The sequence below is a fragment of the Ostrinia nubilalis genome, chromosome 12 (genome assembly GCF_963855985.1).
Source record: "Ostrinia nubilalis chromosome 12, ilOstNubi1.1, whole genome shotgun sequence".
Lineage (NCBI taxonomy): Eukaryota > Metazoa > Arthropoda > Insecta > Lepidoptera > Crambidae > Ostrinia > Ostrinia nubilalis.
In genome coordinates this window covers 2,384,036-2,409,746 of record NC_087099.1, presented here as the reverse complement: position 1 = coordinate 2,409,746, position 25,711 = coordinate 2,384,036, and the positions used below count along the sequence as shown (strand labels likewise).

Genomic DNA, 25,711 nt, shown 5'->3' with positions numbered 1-25,711 from the left:
ATTTGTTTTTATTAAAGGCGTTTAGAATTCTGCTGAAACGAATGTTTTGGTAGATTCTCGAAAGTATGCACCTAATGAAGTAATGTCTGAAATAAAATAATCATATCAGTAATAATTCAAATAATAATTTTGTCACTTTGCATGTTTAAGAAGATGTCTGAAGAATAGGGTCTTTAATATTTTTGTAGTCACAGCTTTTAAACAATATTCGTTTCAACTTCGAAAAATTGGTGAGGTACCTACATGGCCAATGGCCATGTTATTGCTTTCTTTGAATCCATGCATATGAAATGCGTTCACTTTTATAATAAACTCAAATATTTAAAGAAAAAAAAACTTTTAACCGACTTCAAAGAAAGGAGGAGAGTAGGTATTGATTTGAAGTGCAAAAATTAATTTACTGAGTATACGGGACTCCGTGGATAGCTTCCATAGAGCATATTTTTCTTCTTTATGTTTTGATGTCTGTCATCTTATTGTCAACTGATTCTATAGACGGGCGTAATAGCATGGTGTTTTAATTGATGAAATATAATTCAGTTTAAAAAGGAAGAAATATATTTTATTTACGCCCATATTTTAATAGAGGTTCCCAATACCATTAAGTATGTTTTTTATTGCACAAAAGGCAAAGACACATCGTTGGCGATGCCGCACGCGTTGCGCCCGCGCACCAGGTAGTAATAGCCTTTGTCCCCGAACTCTTTGCCCCACGAGTTCTTTATTATCCAGTACTTGACTCGGGGCTCCTTTGGGTTTTGTGGCACTGAAAAATAAATCAAATATTTTAAATCAGTTCAGTAATTTAGTTTTTATATCAAAATAACTGGAAAATATCATCCCAGTAAACGAAGTTGCAGAATTTGCCTTTTCATTGACTTTGAGTGACTTTCAGAGATTTTCAGTGGCGTTTATGGTCACTGTGTGAATCTAAAACAGTCCCAAAGGCCTGCCTATCTTCACATAGGCAGGTCTGGCATTAACATATTAGCAATTGATATCTGTAGTGCGCTCTTTCTCTCTGGGTGTCCACGGAAGACCAGCGTAGTGGCATTCCCGAGTTGCTACGACACATGCTGAGTGGCCCGCCTTTTTAGTATCATGTTTAAGTACTTTTTTTTATTGTTGTAAATTAATAATGTGTGATACTGAATAAACATGTTTTCTTTCTTTCTAATAAAATACCATGGACAATTATTTAAATGTCTTACCATATTCGTTGTATCCCACGATCAAGACAGAATGATTCGGTGTCTCTGGGTCACAGTATTCCTCTTGTGGTTCATCGATACCTCCCTTGTATCTAGCCATAGATGCGGAGTTTATCCCTGTGGATAAATGATAATTATTTAATTGAAAATAATATTTTGTAATAGGATACCATTGTGCTGAATAATTTCACACGTAAACACGTCATAATTATAGCAAAGCAAATGTATGGGTTATCTTGTTTTTCCATGTAGATAACTATTTTGGTTAAATGCCACACTAAAGGGTAGACTGCGACAATTACTTAGTCTGGACTTCAAAGAATTTTTTTCTAGAATCTCTCACATTTCCATTTTGTTCATTTTCACGTTGCGTGTTATGATTCTATGAAAAAGTTTTATTAACCGTCTTCAAAAAAGAAGAGGTTCTCAATTTCATAACATTGTTAGTTAATTTTGCAATAATAGGGATGTTTCCTGGGTAAAAAAGCAAGAGTTTTAATTAGTTCGTCAGTTAGCTTATCAAAAACTACTCGACAAGTATTTTTCACTTTTTGAAACTAATGAAAATGTAAAAAGATAAAGCGTGCCAAAGTTCTAAAGAAAAGGCTCGTGACGTCAGTGAGTGCGTAAAAGTGCAGCACTTTGTGACGTCGCGCGGAACTTCAAAGCACTATAACTTTGTAATTATTTGTTTGATTGTGTCCAATACTTTTTTATATTAAAATTGACGGACTAAAAAAATTTTTTTAGGAAACTAGCTTAATACACTCGTAGGTAGCTGGTAATAGATAAATCTATGTTATGTATACCTGCAGTTACCGGTCCATATCTATACAGCCACTCTGCCATCAAGTCTTCATCAGAGTTCACCCTTCGGAAGCCAATCACCGGAACTGGTAGAACATTTACAAAGTTATGCTCAGGTCTTGACCATCTGCAGTTGTTTTGGCCGTTCTCGTATGGATAGTAGTCATTGTCGCGGAGTATCCCGCCCAATTGGGTTACTATATGCCTGTAGAAAGTAAGCATCATTTATATCATTTAGTTTAAAAGAGGTTTGCTTCTATACGTATCATATTCTCTACAAAGACTGTTATGTTGGTATAGTTAAGTAGGTAATTGTTTCCACCTGTGACTATTCCGTAATGACTTTTACAACTTTTGCACATAACCTCGATCACAATCAGTAAATCTTGAGTGCTAGCTAAAATTATCTCCAAGTAGAGCTAGTTTATAAAACCAAAGTTTTAAAGCTGGATTACATCTCTGTCAAACTTCGTCCAAAACACCAGTTATCGTTATAGTTACGGTTAAAGTCAGGTGGTGCTAATTAATCCACTGTCGATGCACAGACGTTGGTTCGTTAAGCTAAACACGATGGCCTCAAGTTCCTAAAAATAGAGACGATTTTGCGACAAAAAATATTTAAAAAAAACCCTTACGAATATGATTTCAACAGAGAAGCGTCTCCGCAACCATTTTTGAAGGGGCTGCAGTCGATAAGGAACTGTTCAGATAAGAGTTCCTTTACACCAGTGTAGATCATCACATGACTCTCGACTGCACCTGGAATAGATATTTTTCATCATCATCATCATCATCATCATCATCATCATCATCATTTCAGCCATAGGATAGGACGTTCATTGCTGAACATAGGCCTCCCCCAATGTTTTTCATGTTAATCTATCGGAAAATGCAGCGTAGGACGTCCACCCACAAGATGGACTGACACATCATAAAGGTTGGACGCAGGCCGCTACCAATAGATATTTTTAGTATACATTAATTAGGAATTTGGAATCCTAATAAACGGCACCAATAAAAACGCAACCAGTGAAGGTGCAGTTTGTCCCGGGGAAAGTTAAACTGTCATTGGACCCGCAAAGAAATTAATCAGAAGAACATACGAGGAGTTCGAAGTAAAGGTTCGACTTCCTTCCACATTCACAAATATTTCCAAAAATTGCAATATTTAGCTCATAATATAAATTTCAAAATTTTTACAATACCTATCAGATGTTCATCGTATCTCCTATATTTGATTCTCCCTTATTTTATTTATTTCATTAATTAAACCATGGTGCTTTAAAATTCATAAAGTTATCAAGCTTATTACAGCTTAGGTATACTCGAACTTATCTCAATATACCTACATAGTAGGTACGAGTTTATGGTAAGCTAGTAACTCCGGTATTTCATTTCATGGTTGGCCTACTGCCATTGCACTATGCAAATGAATATAATTGCTGTGTTTAGCCCTCAAAGGAGACCCCTCAAAGGCCCGGTCGAGGAGTTTGCCTTTATCAACGCTCAATCAAGGCATCTCGCCAGATATGTGTGCTTACTAACACAAATCTGTCCTAGAATGTTCCATCATCTAGAATGTTCAACGGATCGTGGGTACGAGGTATTTTGTAAGCTCTCGATTGGAGCTCTTGTTGTTACTACTTGTAAGAATGGAGTCAAGGAAACAACTTTGAAGCTACCATAAGCGTCTCATATGGATCAAAACATGGCAGAATTTATTTTTTAAAATTTTCGTCTCCCATTTGTATGTATAAAGGTGAGTAAAGACTAGAGCAATTACTTGTAATAGAACAAAGAGCGCTCTATGTATTCTAGGTATCACCCTGTCACGAACCAAACTTCGTATGTTTCACCTGTATTGTGTAATTCGTAAGAACGTTACATTACATAGAAATGCTCTAGCTGGTCTATATTCATGACAAAGATGACAGAAGAAGAAAATTAAAGCCACCAAAATAATTGGTGTTTATGTTAGAATTTGAAAAGAAGCATTGAAACAATAAAATCCCTAGGAAATTCACTTACTCGTATCATATAGAAAAGGATTCTTCTTCATTATTTACTAGATTTTTCTTCGCTGTAAGCAAACTGAAAACTCATAAAATTCTTTATATTCTTATGAGCTTGAGGCAGTTGTTGTTTTTCCAGAAAAAGCACATTAATGTAAACCATTTCAAGCTGGCACTGACGAACTATTTTAATACAGAAACTCTTACTTAAGCAGTAATTAAGACACATAATATCAATGGTGATGGTAGGTAATTGATATTGCTGTTCCCTGATGGTTCATAGGAAGTAATTAATTACAGCGGTAATCACGACACTTAAGATCGTTTATAATTAACGACATATTATTATGTCGCTTCATAACTGGTTGCTTGGTAAGTGACCAAGAAGCTGATATGAAATTGTTGAAATTTCCGGGAAAATTCGAAAAAAAAAAAAAAACTTTTTCCTATCCCCAAAAACAAGGAGCTCTGCATATTAAGATACGAAGTTTTTTATATAATATTTTATAATATTGTTTAGCTGTCTCAACAGATGCTCTAGTTAGAGGTCCTATTGCGTAGATACTTACAAAGATGTTATTTCATATCGTAAATTCATGTTTTTTTTTTTTTTTTTATATTTATTAGGTATATACTACAGTTGACAATCGAGTTTTGTTAGTAGATACTTAAGTATGAAGTTAAATCTCGTTTTGTTTGTTGTAGAGGGTTAGCTAAATAAATGTTGGAATATCTATCTATGATTCAATTAATTATACGAAATAATTGGTAATTAATAAAATTATAATTACCAACAATAGCGAAAGCCCAGCAAGCAGCACAATTTAATTGATTCTTCACCGGCGAAACGGCGTCTTTTTGCCTCCAGTCAAAATAATTTGGCACAGGACCATCATTCAAAGGTTTACGACCAGGTAAGAGACCTCCTTCTTCAATGTTTGAATGATTTCCTTTAGCATGTTCAATTGGTTTAATATCCAACGTGCTTGGTAATGAGTAACCTTGACAAACCACGAGGACACCGCAAAGAATGTACAGCAACATTGTGGCGCTGTGTACAAATTTTGTTATGTTTTTATATCTTTCCAAAAGAATCCTGGCTATGTCAGGTTTATGGTGTGTTTTATTATTTTTGTTTATGACTTTTTCGCGCATGTCGGGCATTCTTGTGTGTTAGGTTTTAGGTGCATGTGTAATTTTAGGTGCTATGCACACGTGAAAAATTGGCTGATATTTTTGAATTGTGATGTTGTTTGTTTTTCTTTACATAGTTTATTGAACGTTATAAACTAGCTGTTCCATAATGTGTTAAAACTTATCATGTGTCTCTCTCATCTATAGTTCTGAATCCACAAAAGCCTAAAACACGAGTCAATGATCATTATCTGGGAAATCTTACACGGTCCCAAATGAGATTGAAAGGAATTTCCTGTTTTTTTTAATGCTAATTCTCATTGGTTTTACTGTTTTGTATATTACTTTGCACTCAACTTTATTGTGGTATTTTATGTACATATGTATACTTATTAAAAAGGTGCAATTTTGCAACAAAAATGTAGAATAAGCTGTAGACTATACAATCGATAATGATTAAACATTCATTTGAAATAATTATCTTTATATCCATCGCTCGTCATTTGCTTGTGTCCATACAATGGCAGTGTCAATATTAGCGCAGCCCTATTCACGAGGCTTTCCGTCGAATCGTGAATTATAACATTGTTTGAAATTATTCGCATTTCCTCCAATCGTTCGCTTTTAATATTCATTGCTATGTATTTTTGTGCGGTTTGAGAGTTAGATTTGTTTACACATAAATGGTTTATTCATAATTATTTTGAGGGATAATACAGTGTGAGTCACGTTAAAGTGTACATATGAAAATAGATGAAACTAGACCTATTTTTATCGACAAAAAAGAGGTCAAAAAATTTTTGAGATTTTTTTTTAATTTTTTATAGAATTTTTTTTCTTCCAATTACTTATTGTAAAGAAAACGTAATAACTTTTAAACTAAACGGTATATCCTGATAAAATAAAAACAGTAATAATGCTAAATAACAGGCGATACTAAAAAATACATAAAATACACAAAAAAGGCCAACAAATAATATAAAATGATACTTTTTGAAAAAAATCTGCTTTAAAATTCGTGTTTTTTTGGTTATTTGATAAATTTCTCCAAAAAATGCCCCTATAACAGGTGGTTTTTATTACTTTGTATTATTCTCAATCGTATTATCTTTGTAAAACCAAAAATCGCATGTCTCTAACCCTATCACAACATTTGCTATGATCGTTTGAACAAAGGCCTGCCACAACATTATTCTCCGCTACAGTTAGAGACAATTTTAATTTTAACTAAAATGCTTATTTTACTTCGAAATCTTTTGTTTTTATTTGAAATCTAACTTGTCTGTATCAAAATTACAAATCTAGAGCCATTTTCAGTTTCGTTGTTAACGAAGCGTTGAATGGCGCGCCCGGAGAGGCTTAGTTCAAACGATCATTGCAAACGTTGTGATAGGGATAGAGACTATACGATTTTTGGTTTTACGAAGGTAATACGATAGAAAATAATACAAAGTAATAAAAACCACCGGTTATAGGGGCATTTTTTGGAGAAATTTATCAAATAACCAAAAAAAACACGAATTTAAAAGCAGATTTTTTTCAAAAAGTATCATTTTTTATTATTTGTTGGCCTTTTTTGTGTATTTTATGTATGTTTTTAGTATCGCCTGTTATTTAGCATTATTACTGTTTTTATTTTATCAGGATATTCCGCTTAGTTTAAAAGTTATTACGTTTTCTCTACAATAAGTAATTGGAAGAAAAAAAATTCTATAAAATTTAAAAAAAAAATCTCAAAAAATTTTTGACCTCCTTTTTGTCGATAAAAATAGGTCTAGTTTAATCTATTTTCATATGTACACTTTAACGTGACTCACACTGTATATGTAATTTAAGCACATAGATCGACTTATATTAATTTATGCTCGTACATAGAGACCAATAAAAGTATTAACTGCAATGATTTTAACTAAGGCAATTTTTTTTAAATTGGTGATAGAAAATACAATCCTGTCTGCCTGTCTGTCTTCCTTTCACGCCTAAACCACTGAACCGATTTTGATGTCTGACATAAAGATAGTTTGAGGACATAGGATAGTTTTTATCCCGGTTTTTGATAAAGTTTTTCTGTGACAGACAAAATTCCACGCGGGCGAAGCCGCGGGCGGAAAGCTAGTAAATAATATTTACTTTTTGAATAGACCTAGACTACTTGACATTTTTATCATACCGAGACTTCTTACTCCGGTAATATGGAGGAGCTTTATCAAATTAGTGCTATTCAAGAATCCATAAATAACCTCATACATATTACTATACGCCCTCAACCCCGATAATATTCTCGAATAATATGCCATATTACTTTTCTGGTTCAATGGGATAGTCATCTTGAACCGATTTCAGCGTGATTAGGCATTAGGCAGCTAATCCGAGTTAGTTGTTTGGATATCAACTAGTGGAGGTAATGTACAGCAGTCTCACGCCCGTATTCACAAACATTACTATGAGGTCTCACAGTGCGCGTGGTCGCACAGGGTGACACACGAACCAATAAGCAAGCATCATTTGTGAATACGGGCGCCAGTTTATAATATAGTCACAGGGCCGTAAGAAATGAATCTATACATCTATACGTAGGGGAGACTGAGGAGAGTTAAGACAAAGGATTGTTGTGACAATGTCGATTTTTAGAAACCTAGCCGAGACTTGAACTAAAATGTAGTGCACATTTTTAGTTCAAGTCTCGCCTAGGTTACGAGCTCGCTAGTGGTTAATAAGTTCCAATCACAACTCTCGTCTCCTCGATTTTCAAAATTGGTGTGTAATCCAGTGGATAGAAATGAAGAGTGACAATAATTATAGTAAATTTTCGTTTGTTTTAAGTTATATAATGTTAGCACCCGCGGATTGGTGCGCAAAATTGATCGCGGACGAGGAACGTTCCTGATTGGCTGTTGGACTCGCGCATTGAGACGTTGAGCGAAGAAATTTGTAGCAGGGAGATGGTATATGGCCGCCAGTTCTCGTGATGAGCTGTGTATCAATGTTACAGTGTCTAATATTCCGTTTTCTGTCAAGGTACACCTAGACGTCCAGAGAGAAATTATCCTTCCTGCGAGCAGATTATTTGGTAAGTTTAACATTCACTATAAATTGGTAACTTTAACGTTTGTAGCTACACCTAAAAAAGGCTAAATGCGATTAAAATACCTCTCATAAATCTAAATTCAGTATCCTTTTTTTTGTTGTCAAGCAAAGTTCATAAGGTTCCCCACCTTATGAAGACAAAAAAAGAAAACTATTCCTTTTATCAGATACGTAATGTCCACTTTAGAATGTTTCTCTCTCCTCAATATAGCATAGAACGAACCTACTGGTTATATTTTGACTACAGCATAGTTCCACTTATCGGCAGCTGGGCTGAATGGCCGCCGAAAGTATCGCGAGTCCTCTTGACAACTATCTCCGAGTTTTAATTGGTCAATTTAACTTCAACTGCTACAGTTTGACCTGGGTTAGGGCTGTCGAACGAGATTTGAATTTGAATTCAATGTCATACGTACTTGAACACCTGTTAAAATGATTCGTAAATTAAAAATTAAAAAACAAAAGACAACTGTGAACTGGAGTTCATTGAACGAAGCTCAATTATATGTATGAAGCTGTTCGCACCACATAATTTTAAACTTTAATATTTAAAGTGAAAAAAGGTGTTCATTACCCTGAAAAATTCAATTAATCGTAATTACACATATTGTTCCAGGAAACTGCTGTTTGGTTTCTATGTGAGCTCTGTTAGGTGTTCCCGAATTCCCGGAATAAAAATTTAATTAATTTGCCGACGTACCATCGTTTTTACCATCTTGGATAGCAACTACATTACCCTTTTATTCAAAGAAAATCTACACCATATTCTTTTATGTAATTACAAGTATCATGTTTAAATTATATAGCAAATAATGTCAATTACAGGTTTTCCTTAGTTACATAGTAAACTAAATGCAAGTCGGATATAATGATTTAACTTTTGATTTTGACTTATGGCTTTGTGTAAACCCAACTCGCTACCGCTGTATTGCACATTGGTGTACACCAACTTCCGTACGCATCGGATTTTAATGCAGTTTTCAGCAATAGACAGTAGAGTTATTAACCAGAAGAGTATAATGTAAAATCGGGAAATCCGGGTCGTTTCGCGGGTAGTATCAATTCAATAAATTAAATAAATAACAGCAGTCAATCGAATACTTGGCTAAAATCTATATAAATAAAAATAAATTGATGTTCGTTAGTCTGATTAAAACTCGAGAACAGCTGGGCCGATTGAGATGATTTTGGTGTTAAAATGTTTGTCGTAGTCCAGGGTAGGTGTAAACGGTGAGCAAATAAGGCAAGATTTGCTTATTTATTGCCTTTAAGGCGGAACAGAGTTCGCCGGGTCAGCTAGTAAAAAATAAACTTAAATTCAGTTTATTGCCAACCCTGAATCTAAGCGTCTAACTTTAGACGTTCAATCGCTCTAGCCCTAGGGATTTCACCTGTATTATTGCCGCGAAGGCAAATTTAGCGAAGTCCTCTACGATTGGCCTTGAGTCCAAACTTCGCTTGCGGTAAGTTCGAGAAGCTTGCGAATATACAGGGTGTAGAAAAACAATCGATCAAAGTAATTTTCGCAAATTATTATCAGATGCGTATACCTATGTACGTATGAGTAAAAGCTGGACAAAGGCCTCCCCAAGGATTTCTATAACGACCAATCCTGCGGCGCAGCCCGCATCCAGGCACCTCCCGCGACCTTTTCCAGATCTAAAAACCACCTAAGAGTATAGTATAGAAATTAATATGAAAATTACAGCAGCTTAGACTACAATGACGATGATTTAAATAAATTAATAATTAATGATTTTAATAATTCATTTTCGTATAAATTAATAAAATAACATTAATATAACCCACCAAGGCCGTATTTGAACAGTAAATGTAGAAACAAACCTTTAGTTTTCACATTATCATTTATTTGTCTCCCATGAGACATTTGATACTGTGAAACCCTCAATAGTTCTATGATCAAAACACTACAAAGCTTGAATCTTTCAAGAAAATCCTCACATTTTATATATTTCAGCTCTGAAATTCAAAAGTTCTTACGTTCGTAGCTACGGTCTTAAAAATGGCAAAGTGTCCTCACTTATTTGCTTGAAAATCTGCGATCTCGAAGCCTTTGAGTGTCTGTACCGGTTTTTGCTTTCTTCCCCGTAGATGCTAGTGCAAAATATTAATATTTCTATGTGAATGCTAAAATATAAAAAGAGTATGGACGATAGTACGTAATATTATAGATACCGCTTTTAAATGAAGTAAAATTCACGTGCCTAAAAGCAATAAAAATGCTATAATTTTTTTAAAATTAAAAAGCATTCATGTGCCTTCAAAAATAATTATAATATTGATACTTAGTTTTAAGCACTTTTAGTTATAGTAATTCCATGTATGCGTGTTTGTCTTGTTGGTTGTCAGATACGCACTTGCGGGTTGATTATGTATGTTACATCTACATTATATTTATACGCACTCGTAAGTTGTTTTTTTAGTTAAAATGGAAATATTGTTTTATATTGTGTGTCTCACCTGAAAATCAAATCTAGATTGAGAGAGTCGCACACTCTAGTCTTTAGACCACGATGGTGATATTTTAAAACACGATAAATATGAAATTGCACCTTATAATTTAATTCTATTTACCTTTATAAGGCTTCTTTACATAATTACGAAGAGAGTGTCTGGTAAATAATAAACCGTATCTTTTGTTATAGCATTTTATACGTCAATAAATTTAATATTTACGGCTCAAGCCTCTTGAAACTAATTCAGTATTTCAAGAGGAAAATTAAGCGGAAATAAAACGAACGATGACGGTAAAAGTGCAGTTTCCCGGCGCGCATTAACATTATTTTAAAATATTTCACACTGCCACTAGGAATGCCAAACTTTTAATAATCAAATACAGGACAAACCTTTTCGAAGTTGTTTACACTGACCAGTTCTACCAGACATTGCAATATTTCTGTACCGATAAATGCCAATTTTGATATGATTTTGTGCAAAAAGACCTATAAATAGTAACAAAATAAACATTTGTTACTTAAGTTATAGGATACAACGAAGCGATCACGATATCAAAATCATTGTCTAAAGTTACAAAGAAGATTATGTGTACGGTTTTATAATATAACCCTAATATGCTACAATGTTGTAATTTGGTAATAAACACAAAATATCGTGCATCGTACCTATTTATAGTAAAAAAAATCATTGTCTGGTCACCCTAGTGCCACAGAAGCCATGTTGTGTTCTCGTTTTCTTTATTTTTAATTAAATGTTATGAAATTATTGCACGTTTCGTTCGGCGGCGGCGACAGACAAATGAAAGTTTCCCGTATTTTAGAGTAATTACAATATGCTTGTACGAGCAGTGGAGTGTGATTTGCCAGTCTGCTAGTTCGTACGCGTTTTAACATATTCGTTAACAATATTTTAGATGTGGTAGTTATAGTTAATTATGGTAACTGAGTTGCACCACCTAATTTTGACCGTAACTTTAACGATAACAGGTGTTTTTTGTATGGAGTTTAACAGACTTTTGCCATTTGTTAAAGTTAAAGTAAGATGGTGCAACACAGCCTTAACGTCAGACAGATTTAGCTTTGGAGGAACTAGTTTGTATTAAAATGTTTCAGCTCAAGACTTCGTAAATTCAAAGTCAATTCTATCCTGAAAAAGAACTCTACAAAACGGGACTTGGCGTAGTAATAAAAGTTAATTTCTCAATCTAGCCTCGAGACAAATATGAACTCAGCAAAAACTTCCAGGAAAGGCAGATATTGAAAATGTTTCAAACATAATATTGCCTTTTAAACTTGGGCTATTTTGAAACCAACTACAACTTGTAATTTTTTCTCTCGGAATATTGTTTTATTCTAAGTTCATCGTGTCCGGGCGAAGTTCCTTTTCATTATAACCACCCTGGCAATTATTCGACTTCGAGATGAATTCCTGACTCTGTTGAATTTATTCTAACTTGCATTCTTTGAAAAAATAGGGTTTGCTGGGGCGTTGATGAGGGCAAGCAACATTATAGGGAAGTGCAGAAGCATCAGCGATTCCTTTTTAGTATATTGTGGTTAAAAAAATTAGCTATAAAGACTATTTTGGCGCAAAAATCTTGAGATAGTTGTAGAATAATAATTATTACAGAATAATAATAAGTACTACGCTAATACGCACATGGAAGAGATATTATAAGTCCCAAATATGTAGTTAGTCTAATCTAACACTAATGGCATAACATATAGGTAGCACTTTAGGACATCCAACATTTTATGAATAACTCAATAGGACCGACAGATAGATTAGCGTATCATAAACCACGAAATTCCTTTTCGGAGAACATTTTTTACAGCTTGAAAAGGCATTTCGTAAGGACCAAGGACATTGTGATATAGCAATTTCTGCGTAGTCTGGTAGTCTGCGAGAAGCCATGACCTTTTTCCCATCCATGATTTATGGCGTAGTTACACTATACGCAAACTTGATCGAACAAAAGCACGCGCACGGAGGTATGGCGAAACGAACTGAGCTGCGTGTTTAAACCTGATTCGATCAAGTTTGCGCATAGTGTAAATGCGCCATTCGTCGTTTAAGCCAAATGACGTCCACTGCTGGACAAATGCCTCCCCCAAGGATTTCCATAACGTTCATCCATTCGCACCAGGCTACTTCCCGCAACCTTTACCAGATAGTCGGTCCACCTAGTGGGTGACCTGCCCACACTACGTCTTCCGGCCCGTAGTCGCCATTTAAGAAATTTTCTGTCCTAGCGACCATCAGCTCTATGAGCTTTGTGCCCCGTCCACTGCCACTTGATTTTAGCAATTCTGCGGGCTATGTCGGTCACTTTGGTTCTCCTGCGGATCTCCTCATTTCTGATTCGATCAGCGAAACTCCGAGCATAGCATGCTCCATAGCTCTTTGGGTGACCTTGAGCCTTCTTTTGAGGCCCATAGTAAGCGACCACGTCTCAGATCAGTATACCATAACTGAGAAATATTGCAATGTCTCGTAGAATTTAAAAGCACAATTTACGTTGGTTATGAATAAATAATCCAATTCCAACTGTTCTATTAAACCTACTGAATCTAACCTACTGTAAGAGCAGCAATGGCTTGTAATTAGCGTTTTTACTGGCCGTTGTAATGTTTGCTTTGTGCAATTCCTGGCGCAAAGTTAATACTTTACGAGCATTTTATTCACAGAAGCGCGGTATTCGTAACAGTATTATTTCACCCTGTCGCCTGTTACGAGGCCAAGATATTGTATCTATTTAAAGATCGTCAAGAAATGTTATACGAGGTTTTCTCAGAAATGAAAAGGTAAATATAAAATACCAAGTAACTAAAAAGTTTATTTAAAGTACCTACATATTTTAATGTATTTGCGCAACAAGTTTGGAACTTTATACTTTTAATGCAATTTAAAGAATTCGACTAGCAAATGCACGTCAATGGTAGAGAAAGTTAAATAAAATCTTATCATCAACATCATCATCTCAGCCATAGGACGTCCGCTGCTGAACATAGGCCTCCCCCAATCAATAAAAAAAATCCCCCTAATAGAAAAGACAATAAAATCTTATGCTTGGCTGAAATTCTTGATGGGGCCATAAAGTACAATACTTTTTAGTTCTTGCGGTCTCTTTGAACAATGCTTCCTGGAAAGGAAATTCTCTGTCGGTGCAGGTGTTCGGTATTATACCGCAGCAATATTACGGAATGCGGCAATTGTAGAGCAAATCTTGTTTTTATTGTTGCAGTTTGAGAAACGGTGGGAAATTGTCTTTGACGACAAGTGTTGCCTCCAGTTAACTTTTATTTATTATTTATTTGATGTTTGCTCACTATTGTTATTCTGTATCTATAATTGTATGTAAAAGTGTTTGCAATAAATAATGATACATTTTAAACTTAAGCTAAGTTGTCGAGTGGCAACCACGGGCCAGAAGGCGTAGCGTGGGCATGCCTCCTACTAGGTGGACCAAAGATCTGGTGATGGTCACGGGAAGAACCTGGATGCGGGCAGCGCAGGACCGCTCGTTATGGAAAACCTCGGAGGAGGTCTTTGTCCAGCAGTGGACGTCATTTGGCTGAAACGGACGAAACATATTAAGTATACTTTAGCACTTGGTTTTCAAGGCTAGTTTTTACAGTTTTTGATAATTGTGACAGATTCTAATTTGTTTATATTGTGTTGTTTATGTAAAATTAATTTAACCTAGTTAATGTAAGGCATCGTTTAGAAAGATACTGTGTTCTGTTTACAAGCAAAATTCTTAATTTTCTTACAAGTTAAGCAAAATTTCTTATAAATTTTTGTTGTAATCAACAAGAATTCATTTAACCAGTAAACTTCTAGGAATATACATGTAGAGCTAGGGTCTTTATTTTTCAAGTAATTAATTAAATTGTTTTGACTGTACCAGCCTTTTAGATATGACGGTAACAAAATCTATTTAAGAGGAAGAAAAAGAGAAACAAAAGAATAGCCAAATTTGTTTATTAATAATTAATATGTCTCAGGAAGTGAGTTCCTAATTAGTCTCAACCGACGCACTACTAGAGTCTCTAAAAATCCAACCGCACTGTCCTTGGTTCGCTCGTAGTGGCAGCAGCGACAAGCAACGCTTGCCACGTCAGGTTCGGCGTCACGGGGCAGGCGTCAGACGATGGTCGCACAGCAGCGGTTCTCTTGACGGAGGAAGGAGCCCTGTAATCCACGTCATCGGTCGTTTTATTGAATGTCCGATTTTATAGTTTAGCTGCGACATCAGCTTTAAAGCGAAGCAGGGGAAAGATTTGTGCAAGAAATAGTAATTCATGATGCGGCAGCCAAACAAAATCAACTTTAAAAATAAATAATTCATTTTATCCACTAATACTGAGACTATAAGAATTTACTAAGTAGGTACTGAACTACTGAGTAAATATTTCACATTTGTTTGTGTAATATTCCTATTTTTAAGTACTAAAGTTATTTAATAATCAGCTTAACTAATTAAAGTAATCTATGGTAATAGTTAACAATATAATTTACAATTAAATAAAGTTTCTAAGGTGACATGCACAATTCGATGACCATCGAAGGTCAAAGGTCATGTCAGGAACCATTTTGACTTATCAGTGTCTTTATAATATAGGATATGGTCAATATGTTTGGGAAATAAGCCAAATACCCTCCAGAAGTCCATTCCCAATATAAAAGAGTGTTTTATGTTTGGGACTACGTAGGCTTTAAGAGTGTGAGTTTGTCCGTAAAAACTCACTGGAAGGTAGATGATTCCTAAAGAACTCAGTTTCTCGCCACCAGCCGTAACAAACTTAGAAGTGTCAGGTTGTTGAAGTTCATGACCAGCTTTTAAGAGGGATTCATGACATCCATTTCCAAGAATTGTGGTGGAAGAACCGGTATCCAACAAGCCAATTAGTGGTTTGCCATTAATAGAAACAGATACATAGGGTCGGGATACATTCATATCAGGAACATTGTTATCCTGGATTGAAGAGACAGCGTTGTAAGTAAAAAAAGAAGAAACAAAATTTAGCCAATTTTGCCACTCAGATGCATTGAATTTTTTAGATTTGTGAGTCAGCTTATCGGTGTCATTCCTCCAATCCAGGTTGACTAGTTTTTTTGGTTTAAATTACCACTTTTCGGGTTACAGTCAGGACAATTAGGATACTTGAAATCCTTTTTACCGCACCCAAAGCAGACAATGTATCTGTCTTTACGACAAGTTTTCAGTGTATGGCCGTTTATTCTGCACCTCCGGCAAAAGCCTTGTGAAGGATTCGGAGTAATAACATTAACATTATTGATATCGTCCGGTTCAGAATTATTTTCACTTTGTATGGCAGCTACTGTTGTATTTTTATAGTTAGTGTTATTGTTAGACCTGTAATTAGAATAAGGTTTATTTTGTTGATTTTTGTAATTGTTATTTGTAAAAGTTGTACTATGTTTGTAAGCGAATTCAGGAGCGAGCGTATTGCTAGATGCTCGAGGGGGCTCCTGAAAGGATGAGAATCTAGATTGTATATTTTTAAAATTTCGACATATTGATACCAGGTCGTCTATACTTTTAATTTCGGGAGAAGCAGCCAATGTATTAGCGTAACAGGGGCGAATATTATGAAGAATAACTTCTAATTTTTCTTCATCAGAAAAGGGTTTGGAAAGGCGAGAAAACAAGCCATGCATTATGGAAGTGTAAATTATAATATTTTCTTTTTCGCCTTGTGTGCGCGACCTAATTTCAGCAGCGAGGCGATAATCATAGTCACTGCTACTGAAGTCCTTTTTGAGAATGGTACACAACTCTTGCCATGTGCCTACGCGATCTTTGTTATATCGGTACCAGTGAAGTGCATCATCTGTGAATATCTCGTAAGCTAATGACAGAATTTTTTCGAAAGAAATACCTCGCGATTGAACAAACTCTTCAGTTTTTTGGATAAAGGAGTGTACACAAGTTTTTCCCGAAAATTTTAGTTTCGCTATGTCTGAAGTCAGACTGCGCTCACAAGATACCGAAATAGCAGGTGAATCGACATTAGAAGTAGCAGATGTGGAAGGAGCGTTAGAGATCGATAATTGGCTTTTTAAGGCGGTGAGATCTTTGTATTGCGAGTTAAAATTAGATGTGCACACCTTGTAAACGTCAGCGACTTCAGGAGTGTTGGTAATCCTATTAATGCGGTGATATAGGTGGTTAAGTAGTGTCTCTGTTCGAAGAAATAGATTTTTATCAAATTTATTTTTTAAAGTAATAATGTTATTTTGAGACTTTAGCAGAGACTCTTTTACGAATTTGAGATCCTCGTTTGGTTCTAAGTGTGATTCTAGTATGTCTTCAGGTTCAATGTGAGTTAATTTGGAAATTTGTTTACGTAGATCCGATACGGAATCACCGGATCCGCCTCGTAGTTCAACCTCATATTCGAGTTCTGCCTTTTGTAGCGAAAAGAATTTAATTGGGTATGACATTTTTACTCGGGTGTGTGTTGCAAAATTTAGAAAACTAAACTACAACAATGATCATAAAAGCGAAATCAATGCGTGGTAATATTATAATTATGTTGTGCTATGTTAGCACTTACAATTTACCTTATTTACAATTTTTATAATTTAAAATTACAGATTATACTAGTTTGATGTACAGTATATACCACACAAGGATGACAGAGTTAGCAAAAATCAGCCTTACAACTAGGGTTTAGAAAGCCAACACCAAAAAAAAAAACCATTAAATGCTTTAAGAAATCTCAGTAGCGTTTCGGTTGAGATAAAAATACCTTGAATGGGCGCCATTGTACCAGCCTTTTAGATATGACGGTAACAAAATCTATTTAAGAGGAAGAAAAAGAGAAACAAAAGAATAGCCAAATTTGTTTATTAATAATTAATATGTCTCAGGAAGTGAGTTCCTAATTAGTCTCAACCGACGCACTACTAGAGTCTCTAAAAATCCAACCGCACTGTCCTTGGTTCGCTCGTAGTGGCAGCAGCGACAAGCAACGCTTGCCACGTCAGGTTCGGCGTCACGGGGCAGGCGTCAGACGATGGTCGCACAGCAGCGGTTCTCTTGACGGAGGAAGGAGCCCCGAGACTGGGGAAGCACAACAAGTAATTTAAATAAATCGATTAAGTATTAGAAAGTTCTACCTCGTGGATCGCGAGTAATATTTTTCTAAGCGAGGTGTACGTCCGTGCGTTTAGAAGCTTCGCAGGGACTGCGAGTGACATAAGCGCCGAGCCGAGCCGGTCGTAAGTTGCTCCCGTGCATTGAATGCATAGGAAGCGTTCACTCGCAAGGTCATAATCTGACGTTCACTGAGCGCGCAATCCAAATAATTTAAATAACATCTTTGCGCTCGCGCCGGACTAAGCTTACAACATGTACAGTTTTAGTTGTTAAATTCAATGTAAATATAGTTAATAAGATATATTTGTATTATATTTGTTTAGTTTTTAAGTAGTTTTAAGTTTTAAGTTAAGTTGTAATAGTTTTAAGTTGAGTAATTTAACGAGCCGTTACATGACTATCAAACAAGATAACCTTGCTCCAAATACTTAAACAGAGCTCGAGCTTAAGAGTACTAGTAATAAGTAATCTATATAGGTTTTACTCATATAATAAAACAAATACAACAACAAGATTTCATAAGATCCTTATTCCTCAAGTTTCTAAAATTATTCAATAATACCTAGTTGTTGTAATACAGATTAAATGCACTAATGTAAAAAACAGGGATTGATTTTAACGAAGAAATTTTATTTAAAATACAATATTTTAAAGCAAATTGAGGTTGTGGTTTGATCGCTGGTAAGTCTGCTTCATACTCAAAATTACTAGCAGGAAATTCGTTCAATACCGGGCCAAATACATGTTGAACCACCACAGAAGGAAGAATGGAGATCGCTTGTAATAAAGTTTCGAAATTCGAGACTATTTTCAACATGCTACTACCACTAGAACCGTTGTACAGCCAATGTTACAGCTAGACCACGACGTGAAAGATGTTTAAATTTACTTAAGGGCTGACTACTTGAGATACAGGTATCATTACCTAGTTCAGGTGTCAGCCCACCATAGCCAATGTTTTTACTGTAAACTAGCATAATTATATTTTGGAATGAACCTTGTTTGTATATGGTTATGGTGAGAAATAAACGATATTATTATTATTATTACTTAGATGCTGCTAAGTTATTGCAAAATATGAGAGCAGTTTTACATCTTATTTAACTGTCATTGGGCTAGTAATGAAATAAATCTGAAAAAAACGACAAGAGTACAAAACTCATAAAACTCCTTTAATTTTGCAAATAGCCTTTTAAAAAGCACTTTTACACGTCCCAGTATTAACCCTATCACTGCTTCGGGACAATTAATGGGCCAGTGCTGAGAAGATGCTGAGATGAACCTACGTACCTATTCTTACTCTCTCTGCTAGATACGGTTGGAGGAAGAGGTGAAATGAAGTCTTATAGTACGAGAACGAGTACTTCTATGCAGCTTTTAAGATCTGCGGAATGAACTTCTATGCAGTCTATACAACTTCTATGCAGTCTATAAGGTTTAAGAAACACAGAAAAAGCTTCTATGCGCCTTTTTAAAGAACATATTCCACGAAACGCTTTAATCGTTGGTTCTGGTAAACTTGCGCAACAGACATTTTGCGCGAAGACACTAGCGCGTAAAGCCATTTTGCGCGAAAAGACATGAGTGCGAAAAAGTGTTTGACGTGTCTGTCTAATTGTCTTGTCAGTCTGTGGCATTGTTAGCCATGCGTGCAAATGTCTTTCGCGCAAGTGTTTCAATACGTTTATGGTTCAATATAATGAAGTACGAAAAAGCAGCCCGTAAAGTTTACCACGGAAAGCACATTCGTTGACCTTCGCAGATCCATGTTCCCGGACAACATAGCATATAGCATTAAGCTGAAATCCCTTTATCTCAGAGTCCAGCCGCGCCGCCGATGCGTGGCATTGCCTGCAATGTGTTGTACTACAATGTTTTCCGGGACGTCGCACGGAAAATCGTTTACTATGTGACAATGTAGGTGAACTGCTAATAACAAATCGACTGTGAAATAAGTTTGGGAGATGCAACTTTGAGAGGAGAGTTTATAAAGGTCTTGTATATTTATAGCAAGGTCTTACGGAAATATGGGAAAATATAAAATGAGGTCACGCTGTTTTGAGAGAATTGAAGAATAATGATGCCGAGGGAATAAATAATATACAGTCAAGGTTTTACTGTATTTACCGTGTATTTTTCTAATTCAACAATGATTTATTTAGGGACGTGTGCAGAATAAGCTTAGGTACATTATCGAGGTACGAGTACATAATACGTTTTTTAATTTAATACAATTTTTGCATGCTGAACAGCGGTAAAATGCGGATTTTTTTTATAAGTTTTATCGCCATTTGAACCATATTTTATGCTAATAAACACTATTTCATTTGATGCTATTTTCACGCTAGCGCTAACCGTCACGCGAGTCTAAAATCTAACTTCTAAATCTAGTTAGTTCCAGCGTTTCTTCTCAGCACTTGCCATATGTTTGTCTCGAAGCGCTGGTAGGACCCAAAAAATAAGGAGACATGTAATGTAAGGGCTACCTTTTTTTATCTACTTTAGTTTGACGTTCATAAGTGCCACCAGTGGTCTAAATCGAATAAAATATTTTTGATTTTGATTTGATTTTGAGCTAAGCCTAAGTCGGCCTTCGATCCAAACAATACACTAATAAGGGCTCTGTCTTCCAACTTTACATAAGTGGCCCGGTACAGAGCCGCCCTTATGGGGATTATTTCAAACTATCGGTTTAATGAAGTAGATTCGGAAATTGGCCGTTTAAGGTCCAAGGGATTCCCAATTGAGTCTGTTGGGTAACTTTTCTAAATTGGCCATATTTTGATTACGGGCTCTTAGCCAATTGAGGTAAGTTGGAGTGCCACTCAAGCGTATTCCCAAGTTGAGCCCGCGTGTCTTGAGTTTAGGGTTGTCACTCAATTTCCAATCAGAGTCAGTGATTGAGCTGAAACTTTAAAAATTAAAGTGCAGAAATGAAAGTCACTGAAAAAGTGCAAAAATTATGAAAGTGTTTTTAACTCTTAAGCTTAAGCCAAACCAAGGCGTGCAGATAACGTCGGCGAAAGCGATCACTGCGCGTGCATAGGCCAATGACAGGACGCGCGACCAATGACAGGTTTGGCTGAAGCTTCAAGATTTCAATATAATTTACTTAAAGCAATTGAATGAAACAGGAATTGGAAAGACAACGAGTTATTAATTAGACTGATTGCTGAAAACTGTAATAAAAAAGCTTATACTCGTAATATGTGAATAAATTATTTGTAGCTGTATTTTTAACCTATCTGAGGGAAAGACTAAATAAAATAACTAATTTCGTATGATGAAGCACGAATGAACTTCTTATTTTCAAGGCTCCTTCAAAACAATGTTTCTTCATATTGGAAATAGCAATAAAAATTAATTTAGAAATTTAAATGTCATCCTTTCATAGAAAGAGCGTCTTACTAATTCAATGCGATGAGATGAGAGGAGAGAGAAAATGGATCAAAGTCAAAGTTTTTTATTCTGTACTTAGAATCAACTTATCGAAACAAATAGCTGACGTACCATTCTCATTTTGTTTGGATAGTGTAATAAAATAATTGGATGTTAATACTTTCTCTATTAAATAAATAAGCCATTCGTCAATCTATTTACAGTCGTAATTTGCTGTGTTTTGTTGAGCCGGCACGTGTTGCTCTTTAAGTCTATTTTCACTTGGAACAAGTTTGTCCAAGTCGAAGCTGTCCTTCCTGACCCTTGTCACAGTAACAGTTCATTGACCAGTTGATTTTACTTTGAAAACGGGGCCTTATCAATCGCGGTCGTAAATAAAAATGGCCGAAGGGAGTTCTTTTTCTAGTTGACCTGTTCTGCGCTGACGTGATACGAAGGAGAATATTTTGTTATTGAAGCGTTTAGATAGGTGAAGATTTAAATAAACGTTTAGAAATATTTTAAGATTTATAATTTCACCTCATAATAATAGTGAAATGTATGTATCTAGCCTACGCCAACGACTCTGTAGAAAGTTTCGATTTTTTTTGTATTAAACTAGGGTCGTAGCAAAGCGATACCAAAATGAATCTACGAGTTTATTTAATTGTTACCTTTGGGCACTCGTTGTCTTTTTTTTCTTAGTTACTATTTTTGTTTAGAAGTGATATTTTGTAATGATTGTTTTTGTGACAAATAAATAGAAAAAAAAAATAGATTATAGAGGCCCTGTTTGTTTTTTTTTTATTGGAGTAAAATGAGGCCATTTATACAATGCGAACTTTTGTATCGATTCAAACGCTATTCAGTCTTGATGCAGCACCGATACAGTAACATGTCATACGTTTCACTAAGCCTAGGCTGACTAAAAATCGGTGGTCTGCGCCTAGGCTAAAAGTTTATAAAGCAGTCAATCACGCGTTTTGTATTGCTGCAAAAAGACGCAGTGTAGGCCCCTAAAACAGTCTACAGGTCATGCACATTTATAGCAAAATAACCTCTATCACAACCATTTAAGCCACTACGTATACCTTGATGAGCTATCCATACCCCCAAGTCTTCCTTTATTATTAAATGGCGCCTGGAAACCTTATCAAAGGCTTAGCGTAATTTATTCTAAATACCCTTATTAAATACGCATTTCGCAGAATATATTTACAAGGCAAACAAAAGCAATAAAGTAAATCGTGTTCTTAAGGAGCCATCGAAATATTAATAAAATTTCAAGTGGTGTACACCTGATATTGTGGATCCATCAATGACATTAGAGTCCTGGGGACAGACTAATATTGATATCCAGACATCCACACAATCTTTTGCATTTTTAATATTTGTAGGGTTGTAATTTTATGCGATAACTTTCAATTTAATCTTCAATCATCATCAGTCAGTTCAAATAATTTTTAACCAAATCATTTAGGCAAGACTATAGTAGTTTTGAATTTATCAGTCTAGAGTATTATTTATTAGCCTATGGTCAAAAGGATTTTTCATCGGCTTTTGCTTAATTGAAACTTTTGACTATGTAGTTAAGACTTTCAAAGTAGAAGAAACTTTCAGCTATTTGTAGTAGTTGTTCAAACTAGTGCAGCTTTAAACTCATCAATATTTGTTCATATATCTTCGACTCCAACCAAATATTTCCTAATGATCTCTAAACACAATGCCTGTCCCCCAGCCACAGATTCAAATTAGGGCGCGGGCCCCAAAGTAGCTGGATCGGGACCACTCAAAGGAATCATTAATCGGAACTCCGTCGTCGTGGAAATAATTTCTATTTTCAGGGTAAGAAATTGTTTCTGAAATGATGCAGATCCGACAGTGGAATGGACTAATTTCGGCTCCCTTCTGATGTTGAGATTTATTAATCCGTTGCCAGGGGATTGTTAACACTTGAAGTGGCAGATGGGTCGTTCGGAGATGGTTTGACAAACGTTTGAATTAAAGGACATTGTTCCATGTGTTTCGGTTTAGGGCACCTTCAGATTAGAGGCACGAAGAAACGATTGTAGTGGCGCCACTGTGACCCGCTTATCGCGCCACTACTAGTTGTAGGTAATACAATTTCTAGAAACGCAGTTGCAGCGTCACTACCGTTTGCGTTTGTCACGACAGTGGCGCCACTGCAGCGCTTACGTAAAAGTACGCACATTACAAATATTTGGTATCTAGTTATTTAATTTTTAGCGTTATGAGTCGCATCTCAATTTTCAAGTTATAATTTATCGTTAGTTTTATATAAGTCTACAGTCTGCGGGAACTCTTATGGGCAATAATTTGATTTCAAAGGATATTGTGCCGTAACATGTATTTTGACTCTTATTATTTCACGGACCATAAAATAACTGTATTGTTAATTAATTATGATGTCAAAGCATTGTGGAGCACCAGCTCAAACACGGTAATTATTTGAATTCCATAAAAAAACAAAGTTCTGTTTCTTAGGGCTGATTTTTCAATCGTCGGATTACTTTTAACTGAAGAATAAGTTTGGCACATTGACAGTTTTAGCATGGTAAATATGTCAAAATGACAAGGTTATTCTTCAGTTAAAAGATATCTGACGATTGAAAAATCAGCCCTTAATAAATTGAATTGTCCGTATAGTCCTGTCAAATTAGACATGAACCCTGCAATAATTCGCATACAACTGAAAATTGGTACAACAATTCGGGATTATGTAATTCCTATGAGATAATATTGACAAAGTAGGTATCTAACTTCATTGAATAACCCAACCCAACAAAATAATCTTGTTATTTCGGTACAATACAATTCGCTGTCCAAATAAACCAATGCTATTAATTAGTAACAGACATAGTGTAAATACATTTTAGGGATAATTACGTCGACGCGAGTAAATAACTGTGAGAGAACCATTAAGATTAACTTGTCCTCACAAATTGATTACAGAGCATTTTTCCGAAGTAAAATAAGATATTATAAGAATACTGAAGTCCTTGAACATAATGAATTACCATACAATGATTAATGGGGGTCCACATTAGTCCCCGGGCTGCTGTCAAAACGGTAATTCTTAATAGACAATTTGCGAAGTGGTCTGATCATTATTCATGACTGATACAGCTTCTGGGTCTTTTGTGTCTTCAGCTTGTAGGATAAGGTGTTTTTAGTTAGTATGATAATGTTCTTCTATAGTATCGTAAAAAACGAATGAAACATTCGATGTCCATAGTGATTGCAACAATTGTTTCGATTAGTAGGTAATCGAATACAGCTTGACTCACAACGATTAATACGAGCATCAAGATATTAATTGAACTTACCAGTCAGTAGAGTCTTATATAAATATATAAAAAACTAACTATTTTATTTGTGTCACTATGCGATCTGTGTAAGGACGGGCGGTGCTTCTTGCATTTGCTTGTACTACTCGTATAACATAGTCGGTGGGCGCGAGTAGCGTGGTTGGGTACTTGTGCCGGCGTCACTAAGCGGAAATTTTAAGCTAAGTAATTTTATGTTTTTAATATCTTACTATGGATTTCCGCAAAGTAACGCCTGATACTATTAATTAAACTTGACTTCGATCTCTTAAGTTGATTCCTATGCCTCTCAGCTAGGAAATGCATCAAATCAGGGTTCGTTAACCGTTAACCTTTCAGTATAATCGAGTCATATAAGATACTTACAGCGACTTTCTAAGCCTGACATTAGGGTTTTACATTGCATTAATAAATAAGATCTAAAATAAGAAGATAATTGGACTATTCGATACCAATTGATATCAATACTATCATATCGATGTCAATATTCGTCTACCTCATTTGTTATAACACAGCAAATTGTTCCCAGTATTATGACTATTCAATTATTCTATCAGCGCTGATATTTTCCTTGAACGGTATTGTTTTGTTGTGAATACAAAAAGCCAAATTCCTTTCGGGAACGCCGTAAATTTTGATGGGCTTCAGAAATAAATAAATGTGTTTACGTTACATCTGACGCGGAAATAGTTTTACTATAGCTCTGTTTGTTGCTTCATAATAACTCGGCGATTCCCCGAACTCGAAGGGAATTAGCTATAAAGATTTATAAAGGAAGCAAAAATGCCTACTTCAATTTTATGATCCACGATACGGAATTCGGCGATTGGGAGTTGTAAAATGAAAGTATCAGTAAATCTCGCAAAAAGTAAGTATTTGCGGGAAATTTTATATTCCACAGTGTTTTTGTAAAATAAAACTCTCGGAAAAATTAACTTGTTAAGGAATTGTCCTATTGAATTGTAGAGAGATCCGTTGTTTTAAGACAAAGATTTTTCCTGTAGCAATTTATGAAATATTAACATTTTTGCTACAAGATAATAAAGGTAAATTATGAATTTTATTAACGAATGTACTAGACCCCAACTTATTAAAATATTTATCAGTCAATCATCCTTTCAAAATCAA

The 25,711-nt window shown here is 35.4% G+C and overlaps 1 protein-coding gene across 1 annotated transcript in view; it reads right to left on the bottom strand.

Annotated features, from left to right (window-relative positions):
* Positions 1-540: 540 nt before the first annotated feature.
* Positions 541-25,711, bottom strand: part of LOC135076777 (uncharacterized) — a 245,741-nt gene continuing 220,570 nt past the window's right edge. The window contains exons 2-5 of the mRNA XM_063971206.1: positions 2,654-2,777; positions 2,021-2,223; positions 1,212-1,328; positions 541-766 (exon numbers count right to left, since the gene is read on the bottom strand). Coding sequence (XP_063827276.1) covers positions 615-766; positions 1,212-1,328; positions 2,021-2,223; positions 2,654-2,757 — 576 coding nt within the window. The 5' untranslated portion in view covers positions 2,758-2,777 and the 3' untranslated portion in view covers positions 541-614. The remainder of the gene's footprint in view (positions 767-1,211; positions 1,329-2,020; positions 2,224-2,653; positions 2,778-25,711) is intronic.